The sequence below is a fragment of the Budorcas taxicolor genome, chromosome 1 (genome assembly GCF_023091745.1).
Source record: "Budorcas taxicolor isolate Tak-1 chromosome 1, Takin1.1, whole genome shotgun sequence".
NCBI classification, from domain to species: Eukaryota; Metazoa; Chordata; class Mammalia; order Artiodactyla; family Bovidae; genus Budorcas; species Budorcas taxicolor.
In genome coordinates, this window is record NC_068910.1 from 48,383,648 (window position 1) to 48,399,053 (window position 15,406).

General features: G+C 41.3%; 1 protein-coding gene across 1 annotated transcript in view; it reads left to right on the plus strand.

Annotated features, from left to right (window-relative positions):
- Positions 1 to 1,569: 1,569 nt before the first annotated feature.
- SCN10A (sodium voltage-gated channel alpha subunit 10) overlaps positions 1,570 to 15,406 on the plus strand; it is an 87,075-nt gene continuing 73,238 nt past the window's right edge. The window contains exons 1-3 of the mRNA XM_052644447.1: positions 1,570 to 1,839; positions 3,469 to 3,596; positions 7,587 to 7,667. Of these exons, the coding sequence (XP_052500407.1) occupies positions 1,570 to 1,839; positions 3,469 to 3,596; positions 7,587 to 7,667 (479 nt within the window). The remainder of the gene's footprint in view (positions 1,840 to 3,468; positions 3,597 to 7,586; positions 7,668 to 15,406) is intronic.

Sequence of the window (15,406 nt, forward strand, 5' to 3'; positions counted from 1 at the left end):
CTTATTAGCAATGTGGTCTTGGAAAAGTGAACCTTGCCACTCTGGTTTCTCATTTACATATTAGAGATAATGCCTCATAGGGTAAGTGATGGTTAATATGTTAATGCATGCAAATTGCTTAGTTCAGAATCTGAAACATACTGAATCTCTATAAATGCTATTCTCATTGTTATTATCACTATGCAAAACTTTTAAGAGCATAATGTAGAGCCTCTAGAGTCACGGTCACACATGGGAGAAAGTGTGGAAAGGGAGACTGAGTGTGTCACAGCAGCTGAGGAGAGACTGTGTTTCGAGAAGGAGGAAGTAGGCAAAATAGTCAATAACCTCATCAAGACAAGAACTGAGAAGTTCTCCCTGAATTTAGCTATAAGCAGGTCTCTGCTGTTTTTACAAGGAGGCATGTTAGTGAGGCAGTGGACATAAAGCTGCTAAAACTGAAGAATGGCTGGAGATAGTGAGCAGAACTCAGCAGGGAATGGTAGGAGAGAAGAGGGAAGGACTGGATGGGCTGTGTGCAAGGCAAAAAAATTTAAAGTTGAAAGAGACTTGAGCATCTCTAAATGCTGATAGGAAGGAACCAGCAGACAAGTCAGGAGACAGAAGTGAGGTAGTAAGGGATACGGTCCAAAGCAGAAGGAAGACTGGTCTTAGCCAGAATGAGAGGTGATGTTCTCCTGACTGTGACAGGAGGGAAGATAGGAGGGTTCAGATGGTAGGTAAGTCAGAGGTTTGGGGGCATGAAGTTGAAGGAGTTGTGTGTTCTTAATGAGGGAGGGAATGTGGTTATTGTCTTACTGGAAGGGGAAGTGGGAGAAAGCAGTCAGGAAAGACAAACAGTATTTGAAATATCAGACTAGGAGAAACTGTTGCCTAGGGGAACCATATGATTCCTAAGTGGCACTGATGTTCCTCCTCACTGCGCGACAGTCCTGATTCACAGAAACCTGAGTTAGACTCATCTAAGTTGACCTAGGCTGGATATTTAGGATAGGGACAGGGGGGTGGTTGTTCATGGGATTCTTATCTGGATATGGAGAGAACTGTTCAGTCATGGACAAAAAGAGAAAGCAGTCTGGAGGTCCAGATGGAGTTCAGAGAAGGGGAGAAGCATCAAAATTGTCAGCAGATAAAAGGTGGTGATCGGGAAGTAGGATGAGACTCAAGATAAAGTAAATCATAAACCGAAGTCTTTGATGAATGCAGCTAAGTGCCTATACTCAGGGGTCATAGAAATGGGGAGAGAGGGCACTGTGGCTGGATCTGGTGGTGGTGGGATACAAAAACGATAAACAAACAGTGGCTAGAAGCTCATGGACAGCACGGAGACTACTCTGAGGTACTGGCTTAGAGTGGACTGAACAGCCTCCCTCAAGAACACTGCAGGGCAATAGAGTCCTAGGGGAGCTCAGTGTGAATTAAGGAAAGAACTAGAGAGGTGAGGGGAGGGTGGGGGAAGCTGTTCTAGCAAGCAGGGTTGGAGGAGGTGAGCTAGTAGGCAGGCTGTTACCTCTCTGTGGTTGTGTTCACTCTCATAAGAATACATTCTTCCTAAAGAAGAATGAGAAGATGGAATTCCCCTTTGGGTCCCTGGAAACTACCAACTTCCGTCGATTCACCCCGGAGTCCCTGGTGGAGATTGAAAAAAGAATTGCTGCTAAGCAAGAGTCAAAGAAAGTCAAAGAGAAGTTCAGGAGGCAGAAGGACCAGAAAGAGAAGCCTCGGCCCCAGCTAGACTTGAAAGCCTGCAACCAGTTGCCCAAGTTCTATGGTACGCTCCCGGCTGAGCTGATTGGGGAGCCGCTGGAGGATCTGGACCCCTTCTACAGCACACACCGGGTAAGAGCTACTGGCGGGAATGGCCATTCTCGGCTCTGGGAGAGGAGGCCTCTGTCCCACCCAGTCCAGGAGTCCTCCTGCACCCTGGGTGATGTGACTGTCAGCTGGACTCAGTTAGTGAAAAGTATCTCTAACTCACCTCCTCAATGTTTTCTTTGAATCCCTATGGTATTCATGGTGGAAGTTAATTAAATTTAGATCCTCTAAAGACAGCTGTTGTGGAGTTTTCAGATAAAGTTGGCCATTCCCTTGGTTGAGTTCTAGCCTCAGATCTCTAGAGGTGTTGGCTCTCTATGCAAGTAGGGAGCAGAGATCTTCAGGCTGGAGGAGGGGCAGTGGGTAGAATAAGGAAGGGGAACCAATATCAGGATGATTTAAACCAGTGGTCTTCAAAGTAGGGTCTCGAAACCCCTGGGGTTCCCAAAACCCTTCTAGTGGGTTCAGGAGTTCCAAACTTTGCCTTAAAGATCCTTAGATGTCATTTGTCTTTTCCACTCACATTCTCTTGTGAATATATAATAGTGAATGTAGAGGCTATTAATAGAGGATCACATCAGTCTAACAGCTACAGGAATGTATGTTTGTATACTCTTGTGTTTACGCAATAAAAAAAGGCCCTTTTTATTTCTGATATTGTATATAAATATATATATATATATATATACACACACATATATGCATGCATATATACAGACATATGCATGCTTGCTAAGTCACTTCAGTCATATCCAACTCTTTGTGACCCTATGGACCATAGCCTACCAGGCTCCCCTGTCCATGAGATTCTCCAGACAAGAATACTGAAGTGGATTGCCATGCCCTCCTCCAGGGGATCTTCCCAACCCAGGGATCAAACACATGTCTCTTATGTCTCCTGCATTGCCAGGCAGATTCTTTACCGCTAGTGCCACCTGGGAAGCCCGTACCCCCCCACACACACATATGTACATTCACACACATGGTGTAAGAAAAAAGTATAAACGTTAACAAAATATTTTTAAGGTTCTCAATAATTTTTGAGAATATGAAAGGGCCTTAAAATTAAAGTTTGAGAACATCCAGTTTAAACTAGAACTATCTCGGACATTCTACACAGCTGAGAAAGGGGTGTGCATTTGGGAGCTGGGAAGGGCAGGAACCAGCCATCTTAAATATGGTTTGCAGAGAAAAATAAGAAGGCACTGGAATGCCTTTCTCTCTCTTCTCACTTGCCAAGAACCTACATCCTCCCTAGATGTTCAGAGGAGTGAACAAGTAGAAGGTTTGAAAGGGGAGACCTAGGAGGTAGAGAACAGAAGGACCATTCCAGGGATGTTCCACTAATCAGAAGAGGAATTAAATGCAACCAGAACTCCACCTCCCTGCTGCCAGAATCCTCCCCCTTGTATGATATATCTCACCAGCCCTGGGTCAGTTGCCTATTCACTGGGCAGCCTCCGGGGCCTATCTGATGTGCAGTCAGCCACGGGGGCCTGGGGTCTTTCTCTCTGTCTGCCCCTCCATTTGCCTCTCATTGACTCATGGGTTTCAGAGCCCTTCTCACACATGAGCCTGAGATAATCTCACTTATGTTGGGTGAGGATGTGTGTTTCTCACTGGAGGTCTGCCTTCTGTTGTGTTTTGTTTTAGACATTTATGGTGCTGAACAAAGGGAGGACCATTTCCCGGTTTAGCGCCACTCGGGCCCTGTGGTTATTCAGTCCTTTCAACCTGATCAGAAGAACAGCCATCAAAGTGTCCATCCACTCATATCCTTTGCACGGTTGCTTCTTCCACATGTTAGAGTCAGATGCTGCCCACTCTTCAGGGGTTAACAATGGGGCCTTCCTCCAATTGAATCCTCAAACAATGGGATCATTAAATTGAAAAAAAGTTTGTGGTTTTAATGTGTTCAACACCTGAAAACAGTCCCAAGACAGAGGAGGTATTCATGTAACCCACAGGTGGGTTGGGGTTCATGTAGACCAGTCTGGGCCCACCTGTGGATGTACAACTTGTAAAGGGCACCCAGGCACATCCTCACCATATGTGGCCTGCTCTTCCCACAACATAATAACCAGGAAGGCTTTATGGTTTGGGCAGATGAGACAGTGGTAAGTTGGTTCTCTGTGGTCTAACCATTCTGGACAGTGACTGCTTATTTGGCAAAAAAGCAGCCCTTCCTATTGGGTGAAGAGAACAGACTGTAATGGGCAGAGTGAAGATTGTCTCACTGGGATCCCACTGGTCACGAGGCACTGTCTAGAGCATTAGTTACCACCCAAACTACCAGCAGGTTAAAAATGTCAATAGTCTGAGGTTCATGCCACTGGGGAATGTAGTAGTGACTAGAAGCACACTGGTCAAATGTCTGTAATAAATTAATTGCTTTAGGTAGCTTCAGAAGCTGTCTCCAGCTTTTGTTTTCTATTCTTTTTTTTTTTTTTTTCAAGGCAAGTCAAACTAGGACAAACAAGAGACTTTGGCTTGGTTTCCAAGGATCTTCCCTGGTGACTGTCCAAATTGGAAGTTCCTAATAAGGAATTCAGCTGTGGCTTCTAAGAGGTTGATTTGCAAGAACATCCTTTCCTTGACTGGCCTGGCAGATGGTAGCCAGCCTCCTCTGAGTTGGGGGAGGACAGTAAAAGAGCTCTCATCTCATACTCTGGGGCAGCTTGTTAGATTGCTGGGTGGCATTCAGTGAGCTGGTAGCACACTGCATTACATTTAGCCTTTACGTGTTTTGCCTTTATGGCCAACCTGTGGGGATAATTTTCTTAATTCAGTCTTGCTGTTGTTTAGTTGCCAAGTCATGTCCAACTCTTTGTGACCCCATGGACTGTAGCCCGCCAGGCTCCTCTGTCCATGGGATTTCCCAGGCAAGGATATTGTATTGGGTTGCCATGCCCTCCTCCAGGGGATCTTCCCTACCTGAGGACTGAACCTACATCTCCTGCACTGGCCGGTGATTCTTTACTACTGAGCCACTAGGGAAGCCCAATTCATCCTTAACTTTCCTAACACTATGGAAGGGCTCCCCAGGTGGTGCTACTGGTAAAGAACCTGCCTGCCAGTGCAGTAGACACAAGAGACACAGGTTCAATCTATGGGCTGGGAAAATCCCCTAGAGGAGGGCATGGCAACCCACTGCAATGTTCTTGCCTGGAGAATCCCATGAATAGAGGAGCCTGGCGGGCTATAGCCCATGGGGCTGCAGAGTTGGACATGACTGAAGCGACTTCTTAGCACAGCACAGCACACAATGCTATGAAAGAGTATTTACTGAAAATAACAGCCTCCCACTGCTAAATACTTGCTAAGCATGAACACTGTCATAGGTACAAGAACCCTTGAAGAAGGGATTAGCATCTCCATCTTATATCTGATGAAACTGATACTGAGGCATTAAATTAATTGTGTAAGGCCACATAGCAAGTTAAAAAATCCAGACTGCATCCTGCTTAGAGTAGTGTCAGCAATAAGGAAGTAAGAAGTTAATGGAAATGAATCAGAGTAATTTTTTCTCTAAGTATGTCATCTCTATATAGGTATTTTTAAAAATATAAGTTACATAAAAATTACAAATAAAGAAAAGCAGCAAATATGCAAACTCCTTGTCATCCATTCTGGTTGATTTACATCTATTTAAGTAAGAAACAGCTGTTTAGAAGTAAAATCCCATTACGGAACCAAGTGTACTAGTAAATATTCTTTTTATCTTGAGATTTGATGAATTGCTGGGTGGAGTCACAGCTGGACAGAAAAGCTGTTAAGGGTCTCTTTCTCACTGAAGACTGCATTGATATATTTAAATCTCATGAAGTTGGTAGCTCCAGCCCCCAAAATATTCTTCCGGGTATGGAATTCTCAATCTCGTACTATTACTATTTCACCAGAATTATAATTCTAATCAAATTTGCCTTGAGCATTTTCACAAGTAATATTATCAGAATATATCATCATTCTTTTAAAGGTTTGTGGAGTTGGAGATATAATTTTAATTTAATCCTTGGGTTAACATTTTCCCCCCACATGAACACATTTCTTAATTTAATTGCACGTCAACAGGAAAATGTGGTTTAATTAGTAGAATTTCCTTTTTTGAAATAGATGGGTTCCTAAGTAACTGTAAAACAGAGTACATTAAAGGCATTTACAGAAAACTAAAATAGTTATAGATATTTCTGCTCAAATTGAAATTATGGAAGAAGAGTGATTCTCTGCCTCTCTGTAAGTCAAGCTTCTCTTCACATGTTTTTTTGTCTTTAGGAAGTAACTAGTCCCCAGAAAAACGTCCAGTGGGAGATATTTATCTTTGGACTTTGCCACCAATATTTCTGCCCCATATATTTACCCTCTTCCACTCACCTTCCTTTTCAGTATCTTTGTCCCTTTCTTGCAATTTATTTGCTCCTTTAATATTCTTTAAAGGGACAAAGATATTTTCTTTGCCTTTAATATTCCTCCCTCTTGCTTACCGGAGTTCTCCTTGACGGCCTAATCCTGTTTGGAATCTTCTCCTTAAGCAAACATTTTACCCACCTGTGCCTGCCTCCACCATTCCTAACCAGATGTCCACTTCCTCAGTATGACTGACCTCAGCTAAGTTAGAAACACAATCTGACTACCCTAATTCCCATGAAAGCATGTGGCCCTCTCCTTATCTCTAGCGTCCTCGGAGTACAGATGTCTCCCCTTCCCCTGATCCATAGGATATACATTCCAAGACCCCCAGTGGATGCCTGAAGCCACGGACAGTATGGAACCCTCTGTGTTTTTTCCTATACATACCTGCCTATGATCAAGTTTGATTTATAAATTAGGCACAGTAAGAGAGTAGCGACAGTAATAAAGTAGGAAAATTGTAACAAAATACTGTAACAAAAGTTAGGTGAATGTGGTCTCTCTCTAAAAATGTCTTATTGTGCTGTACTCATCCTTCTTGTGATGGTGTGAGATTAAACGCCTACAGTGATGACATGAAGTGAGGCAAATGATGTAGCCATTGGGACATAGCATTAGGCTACTATTGACCTCCTGATGATGTCAGAGGGAGGCACGTCTGCTTTGGGGGTGACCCTGGATCATGGAGCCATAATGATGTCAATGGTTGGGTGTCAGAAGCAGACAATGTTAATGGTTGGGGAACCCTGGCAGGATGGAGTTAGAAGTCTGAGATGTCACCACGCTAACTGAGACTGGTGGGTAATTTCATGCCTATTTTCAGACTGCCATTGACCACAGGTAACTGAAACTGCAGGAAATGAAACCGTGGTTAACGCGGGGTGGGGGTGGGGCTCCTGCATTCTCTTTGTTTTTTAGGAAAAAAAGAGACATTTTCAGATGAAGTTTCAAGCCATACTCTGTAGTTAAGTGCAGGTGTCAGGGAAGAAGGACATTTTGGAGAAGGGATTCTGTTTCCTTTCATCTTGCTCAGTTCTGTTTTCAGACGATTTGAGCCCACATCTCAACACCATCACTGACTAGCTGTATGACTTTGGAAAAATATTTAAGCTTTGTCAGCCCATTTTCTTAGCTCCAGTGTGTAGATAATAATATCCACCTATAGGTTAGTTATATTAGAAATAATGTGGACGAAGTATTCAGCGAGAGTAGGCACTCCGTGTTAGCTATTATTATGTGACAAGACCATAAACTTGATCCTAGTGAAAGAGTTATTAATTTAATCAATTCAGTGTCAAGGTGATCAGTGGTGACCTCAGGAAGACACGGTGACTTTCAGCTTCTCCTTAACACAGCCCTCTCAGGTGGTTCAGTTTATTTATAACCATCACTATTTTGGTCAATTGTGTGGGCATGACCCGAACAGAACTTCCAGAGAGAATGGAGTGAGTAGATTTTCTGTCATTCTTGTGCCTTTCCTTTCTGTCCTCTCTTTCTCTTCCTTCACTGGGTGGCTTCTCTCTCTTATTCATCCTGCTGGGCCTCATTTGGGTAATGTGGAATCCCATTGCCTATCTGACTTGGCCATGGATAGATATCTTCTTCTCTATGGACTCTGTTTCATAAACACACGTATGATTTTCAGCTTCAAAGAGCTATAGATGAGTGGTTCTCCCTGGGGAGATTTAAAAAATTCTAATATCTGGGTCCAAGCCCCAGAGGGTCTGATTTCACTGGTCTGGGGTGGCCTGGGTATATGAGCCCCCCTACTTCTCCCTGCCACTGCTACACAGACCCTTACCCACTAGGTGTGCATCTGAATGAAACTGAGGGAAGCCCTACTTGGAAAGAGAGAATGGCGCATAATGAGGCAGAGCTGAGAACAAATGGTCCTGCCACATATTCTGAAAATAGCCCGTGAATAAAACTGTTTACGTTATCGTGGGTCATATAACTCACAGTGACTAGAATATTCCCGAGGTTATTCTATCTCCCTAGGTTCAGATTTGGGGGCCTTTCTAAAAACATCCTGCACCAACATATCTAGGAGAGCTGCCCCTCACCCAGTTCAGACATGACATATTTTCGGTAAAATAACAGGAGCTCTGCAGAGTGTTCTCTTTTTCCAACTTTTAGATTTTTGCCTTTTGCTGACTACGAAATTAAATCATGCTACAGTTGGAAATAATTTCTATTTATATTTATCAATTTAAGAAGAAAAATCAAGTGGTCATCTTAATACATGCTAAAAATAATTTTATATAGTTTGACATCTGTTTATGATTAAAAACTCTTGGAAAAGTAAACATATAAGGGAATTGCTATACTCTGATAAAGGAAACCACTTTAAAGAAAGAAGCAAACATCATACTTGATGTGAAACATGGCAAACTTTCTCTTCATGATCAGAAAGGAAAAAAGCAAAGATGTCTTTTTCATCAGTTTTATTCAGCTTTGTAAAGGAGATCCTAACCAGTGTAGTAAGGCAAGAAAAAGAAATAAAAAGTATAAGAATAAGAAAATAAGTATCAAAGATGCCATGATTTATATAGATAATATAATTATGAACATAAAATAGCCATTGTAATCTATAGGTAAATTATTAGAATTAATAAGAAATACAGAAAAGTAGTTAAGTACAAATTGACACACATAAATCAATTGTGTATCTCTATATTGCAACAAACAGAGAATAAAATAGTTTTTTAAAATACCATTTACACTGGCAGCTAAAAATAACAAGTTTCAAGAAATAAGATTATCAAAGTACAAGTAAAATCCCTATAAAGAAAATTATAAAAATGTTAAGTAGTACTACAGAAAACCCAATAAATGGAGAGATATATTGTAATCTTAGATTCAAAGTTACAATATTGTAAGACCCCCCAAAATGTTAAATTTAATGTGATTCCAATCAAAACCCCCAACAAGTTTTTTTATATAACTTGACAAACTGACTCTAAGATTTATATGAAAATACAAAGAACAAATTCCAGCCAAGACACTTTTGAGACAGAAAAATGAGGTGGGAGAAAATAATGGGCTCTTCTGGATATCAAGATTGGCTATAAAGCTCCAGTAACTGAAACAGAGTGCCATTGGCATCAGATTAGTCAGACCAGTGGAAGAGAATAGTTGGCCCATAAACAAACCAGTGCACATACAGACCTTGAATTGGTGACAAAAACAGCACTGCAAAACAGTAGGGAAAGGGCAGTCTGGTAAATGATGATGAAGAATTAGGAATCCCAACAGAATAATTATACTGAACATCCAGTTCAGTTCCGTTCAGTTCACTCGCTCAGTCGTGTCCGACTCTTTGCAACCCCATGAATCGCAGCACGCCAGGCCTCCCTGTCCATCACCATCTCCTGGAGTTCACTCAGACTCACATCCATCGAGTCAGTGATGCCATCCAGCCACCTCATCCTCTGTCATCCCCTTCTCCTCCTGCCCCCAATCCCTCCCAGCATCAGAGTCTTTTCCAGTGAGTCAACTCTTCGCATGAGGTGGCCAAAGTACTGGAGTTTCTCTACACCAAATACAAGAATCAATTCTAGGTGGATTAAAGTCTAAATTTCTTTGCGAAAGACAAAGACATCAAGCTTTTAGAAGGTTGAGAAAACCCCCCAAAGAAGCAAAAACAAACAAAACCACAAAGAAATCTTCATGGCTTCAGGTTAGGGAAAGATTTACTCCATGTAATACAAGGCGCACTAGCCACAGAATAAGAAAACAGATACGTTTTAGGATGTTAAAGAATTTCTGTTCATCAGAAGACAACTTTATGAAAGTGAAGAAACAAGCCTAGTAAGTAGAAGATGGAACACATATACCTCAAAAGTGTTTATATCCAGAATAATGTGCCCCTACAAATCAACTGGAGAAGGAAATGGCAACCCACTCCAGTACTCTTGCCTGGAGAATCCCATGGACAGAGGAGCTTGGTGGGCTACAGTCCACGGGTCGCAAAGAGTCGGACACGACTGAGTGACTTCACTTTCACAAATCAATTAGAAATATGTCAGAGAAACCAATTGGAAAAATGAGAAGATAAAGTAGATATTTCATAAAAGTAGAAATCCAAAATGGTCAGTGAGCATACGAAAATATTCTTAACCTTTTTCTTAATCAAGGAGATGTGAATAAAATAAAATCATACAGAGAGATTCTAAATTGTGACTGTACCAAATATTGAGAAAGATATGGAGCAGCAGAAACTCCTATCTTGTTGGTGGGAATGTAGATTTGTACAACCCCTTTGGATGGCAGTGAATATTAGGAAATAAAGGTGAAAACACACAAACACTGTGATCCTCTAAGTATACTGTTAGATACATACACTTCACAGAAATACGTACTTATGGACACCAGGATACTGCTGCAAGAACTTTCATGAACATTCCCCACAAAAGTCAAAAGTTGGAAATGACCAAAATGTCCATACATTTTTTTTAATGTGGACCATTTTTTAAAAGTCTACTAAATTTGTAACAATATTTCTTCTGTTTTATGTTTTCGTTTTTTGCCCACAAGATCTTAGTTCCCTGACCAGGGATTGAACATTCACCCCTGGCACTGGAAGGCAAAGTCTTAACCACTGGGCTGTCAGGGAAGTGCCTTATATAATTTTTAATGTATTAATTATCTCTGTTATTTTCTTAAAAGGGGATAATGTATAGCAATGGATATGAATAAAACTATAATTCCATACAACAGTCTTAAGAACATCAGTCAATTCAGTCACTCAGTCTTGTCTGACTCTGCGACCCCATGGACTACAGCATGCCAGGCTTCCTGGTCCATCACCAACTTCCAGAGTTTGCTCAGACTCGTGACTATTGAGTTGGTGATGCCATCCAACCATCTCATCCTCTGTCATCCGGTTCTCCTCCTTTCTTCAACCTTTCCCAGCATCAGGGTCTTTAGAACATAATATTAAACAAAAAAAGCCAGACACAAAAGATTCAAATATATGATTCCATTCATACGAAATTCAAAAACAAGCACAACTTAACTACTTTGGATGTGTACTCAGGAGATAAAAATATAAACTAAAAACACAAGAAAAAAGTACCAAAAGTTAGGATAGTATTAACCTCTAGGGCCAAAGAGGGAAGGAAATTGTGGGTGTTCAGAAAGTTCCATTTTGTGATGTGAGTAGTTGTCATAGGGCTGCTATGGACTGAATAGTGCCCCCCGACCCGCATTCATATACTGAAGCCCTAATTGCCCCCCACCATGTGACTATAAAGGAGAAGGGGCCTTTAAGGAAGTGATAAAGGTTAAATGAGGTTATAACGGCAGAGCTCTGACCCCGGTACCTTTGTAAGAGAAGAGTGGATACCACAGCTCTCTACCATGTGAAGACACAGTAAGAAATTTCCATTAGCAAGTCAGGAAGAGGACTCTCACCAGAACCTGACCACACTGGCACCAGCCCCTTGAACTGTGAGAAAATAAATATTTGTTGTTTAACCACGCAATCTATAGTATTTTGTTGTGGCAGCCTAAGCTGACAGATACCCAAGCATTCATTTTACAGCTAATTTATATTTCAGGTGTGTTTTCATTCTGTATGTTAATATTGGGCTTCCCAGGTGGCATAGAGGTAAAGAATCCACCTGCCAGTGCAGGAGACACAAGAGACTTAGGTTTGATCCCTTGGTCAGGGAGATCCCCTGAAGTAGGAAACGTCAACCCACTCCAGTATTGGTGTCTGGGAAATCCCAAGGAAAAAGGAGCCTGGAGGGCTACAGAGCATGGGGTCGCAACAAGTCAGACACATACCATAATGAAAAGCTTTAAAACAAAATAAATTTAAAACAAATAACTGTTGCATTAAATGCAGAATACTGAAAAATAGAAGACAGTAGCTTGGTAGATAAATTGCTGTTAGAATTTTAGCTTATTCTTTCTCTCTATATAAAGTATATATACATATGTACAGAGATGACATAGCATTATAGCATGTAAAATTTCTATCCTTTTTAACTTTTAATGCAAAAGCATTTTCTATCAAAAGTAAGAGTTATTAGGGGTTTCTGGTTAAATACGGACGATAGCATGAATATGTTTTACCCCAGCCCTCTGAAAATGCCAGTGGAACGACAGCATGGGAACAGTATAAATACACAAGAACAAAAAGAAGTAGAAAAGAAAGCTCAGAGGACAAAAGATGTCAAAACACTCTCAGAAAACCAGAAGTGGATGGAGGACGGTAAATGACTCAGCAGACCAGGGCTTGCTAAATGACAGTGCCTGCAGAGAAGGATAAAAATGAAGACCAAGGCATTTATTTTACCCTCTAAAACGCCAGAGCCCTGAAAATGTTGATGTGGTACAGGTGGCAAAAACTGAGACCGGAATGAGAGAAGAACATGGGAGCAGAGAATGTTCACTTGTTGTTTTTCTAACAGCAAGAAATTAAAGTTGATACATAGGAATGAAAAATAACTATATTAAACAGTGCAAAGGTAAGCAGGAAAAAAATATTATTAAATACAGTCAGATGATGGATAAAATGGAAGGGAAAGAGAATTAATGAGAGAACATAGTAAGGGCAATGTATTATATAGCTTTATTATAATTATAAATGTATATTTTCAAACATGTACTAGAACTGAAATAAAATCTTCTAAATTCAGAATCATACAGAAAAATAAAGCAAATAAAACACATCAGAAAATGCAATATTTTTAAAACTATTAAAAACATAACAAAGTAATACAAGTAAACCGAGATCAAATCTATCATGTCAAGAAATATAAATGTATTTGACTCATCTGTTTAAAAAAGTCATATTATATAACAAAGCAGTACTGAATTCTATGCTGACTAAAAATATACCACTCAAAGTGACACAGAAAGGTCAAAATTTAAAAATGGGCAAGGATATAGTGAAGGTAGGTAGAACAGGAAGCAAGATCTTAATATCAGAAAAGGTTTAATTTAGCCCAAAACTTAATAAACAGAATAAAAATGACACTGCTGCTGCTGCTGCTGCTGAGTCGCTTCAGTCTTGTCTGACTCTGTGCGACCCCACAGACGGCAGCCCACCAGGCTCCCCTGTCCCTGGGAGTCTCCAGGCAAGAACACTGGAATGGGTTGCCATTTCCTTCTCCAGTGAGAGAAAGTGAAAAGCAAAAGTCAAGTTGCTCAGTCGTGTCCGACTCTTCATGACCCCATGGACTGCAGCCTTCCAGGCTCCTCTGTCCATGGGATTTTCCAGGCAAGAGTACTGGAGTGGGGTGCCATTGCCTTCTACATAATGCTAAATAATCCATAAACAATAATGTATATATTTGCAACAAATAATGTGGCAACAATGTTTGTAAATCAAAAACTATTAGAGTATTAGGGTAAACAGACAAGAACATTGCAAGGGGCATTCCCTGGTGGTCCAGTGGTGAGGATTACATGCTTGCACTGCAGGGGGGATATGGGTTTGATCCCTGTTCAGGGAATTAAGATCACACATGCAGTGCAGAGCTGCCAAATAAACAAACACAAAATCCACATTGTAGGGGATTCCAGTTCCAGTTCAGTCGCTCAGTCATGTCCAACTCTTTGCGACCCCAGGGACTGCAGCACGCCAGGCCTCCCTGTCCATCACCAACTCCCAGAGTTCACTCAAACTCATATCCATTGAGTCAGTGATGCCATCCAACCATCTCATCCTCTGTCATCCCCTTCTCCTCCTGCCTTCACTCTTTCTCAGAATCAGGGTCTTTTCAAATGAGTCACTTCTTCCCATCAGGTGGCCAAAATATTGGAGTTTCAGCTTCAGCATCAGTCCTTCCAATGAATATTCAGGACTGATTTCCTTTAGGATTGACTGGTTGGATCTCCTTGCAGTTCAAGGGACTTTCAAGAGTCCTCTCAACCCCACAGTTCAAAAGCATCAATTCTTCATCCCTCAGGTTTCTTTATAGTCCAACTCTCACATCCTTCCATGACTACTGGAAAAACCATAGCTTTGACCAGATGGACCTTTGTCCACAGAGTAATGTCTCTGCTTTTAATATGCTTGGCTGCAGTCACCATCTGCAGTGATTTTGGAGCCCAAAAAATAAAGTCTCTGTTTCCACTGTTTCCCTATCTATTTCCCATGAAGTGATGGGACCAGAGGCCATGATCTTCATTTTCTGAATGTTGAGCTTTAAGCCAACTTTTTCACCTCCTCTTTCACTTTCATCAAGAAGCTCTTTAGTTCGTCTTCACTTTCTGCCATAAGGGTGGTGTCATCTGCATATCTGAGGTAATTGATATTTCTCCTGGCAATCTTGATTCCAGCTTGTGCTTCATCCAGTCCAGCATTTCTCATGATGTACTCTGCATAGAAGTTAAATAAGCAGGGTGACAATATACAGCCTTAACGTACTCCTTTCCAAATTTGGAACCAGTCTGTTGTTCCATGTCCAGTTCTAACTGTTGCTTCTTGACCTGCATACAGATTTCTCAGGAGGCAGGTCAGGTGGTCTGGTATCCCCATCTCTTTGTGTATTTTCCACAGTTTATTGTGATCCACACAGTCAAAGGCTTTGGCATAGTCAATAAAGCAGAAGTAGATGTTTTTCTGGAACTTTCTAGCTTTTTCTATGACCCAGCAGATGTTGGCAATTTGATCTCTGGTTCTTCTGCCTTTTCTAAATCCAACTTGAACATCTGGAAGTTCACGATTCACGTATTGCTGAAGACTGGCTTGGACAATTTTGAGCATTACTTTGCTAGCATGTGTGATGACTACAATTGTGCAGTAGTCTGAGCATTCTTTGGCATTGCCTTTCTTTGGGATTGGAATGAAAACTGACCTTTTCCAGTCCTGTGGCCACTGCTGAGTTTTCCAAATTTGCTGGCATATTGAGTGCAGCACTTTCACAGCATCATCTTTTAGGATTTGAAATAGCTCAACTGGAATTCCATCACCTCCACTAGCTTTTTTTGTAGTGGTGTTTCCTAAGACCCACTTGACTTCACATTCCAGAATGTCTGGCTTTAGGTGAGTGATCAGACCATCGTGATTATCTGGGTTGTGAAGATCTTTTTTATATAGTTCTTCTGTGTATTCTTGCCACCTCTTCTTAATATCTTCTGCTTCTGTTAGGTCCATACCATTTCTGTCCTTTATTGTGCCCATCTTTGCATGAAATGTTCCCTTGGTATCTCTAATTTTCTTGAAGAG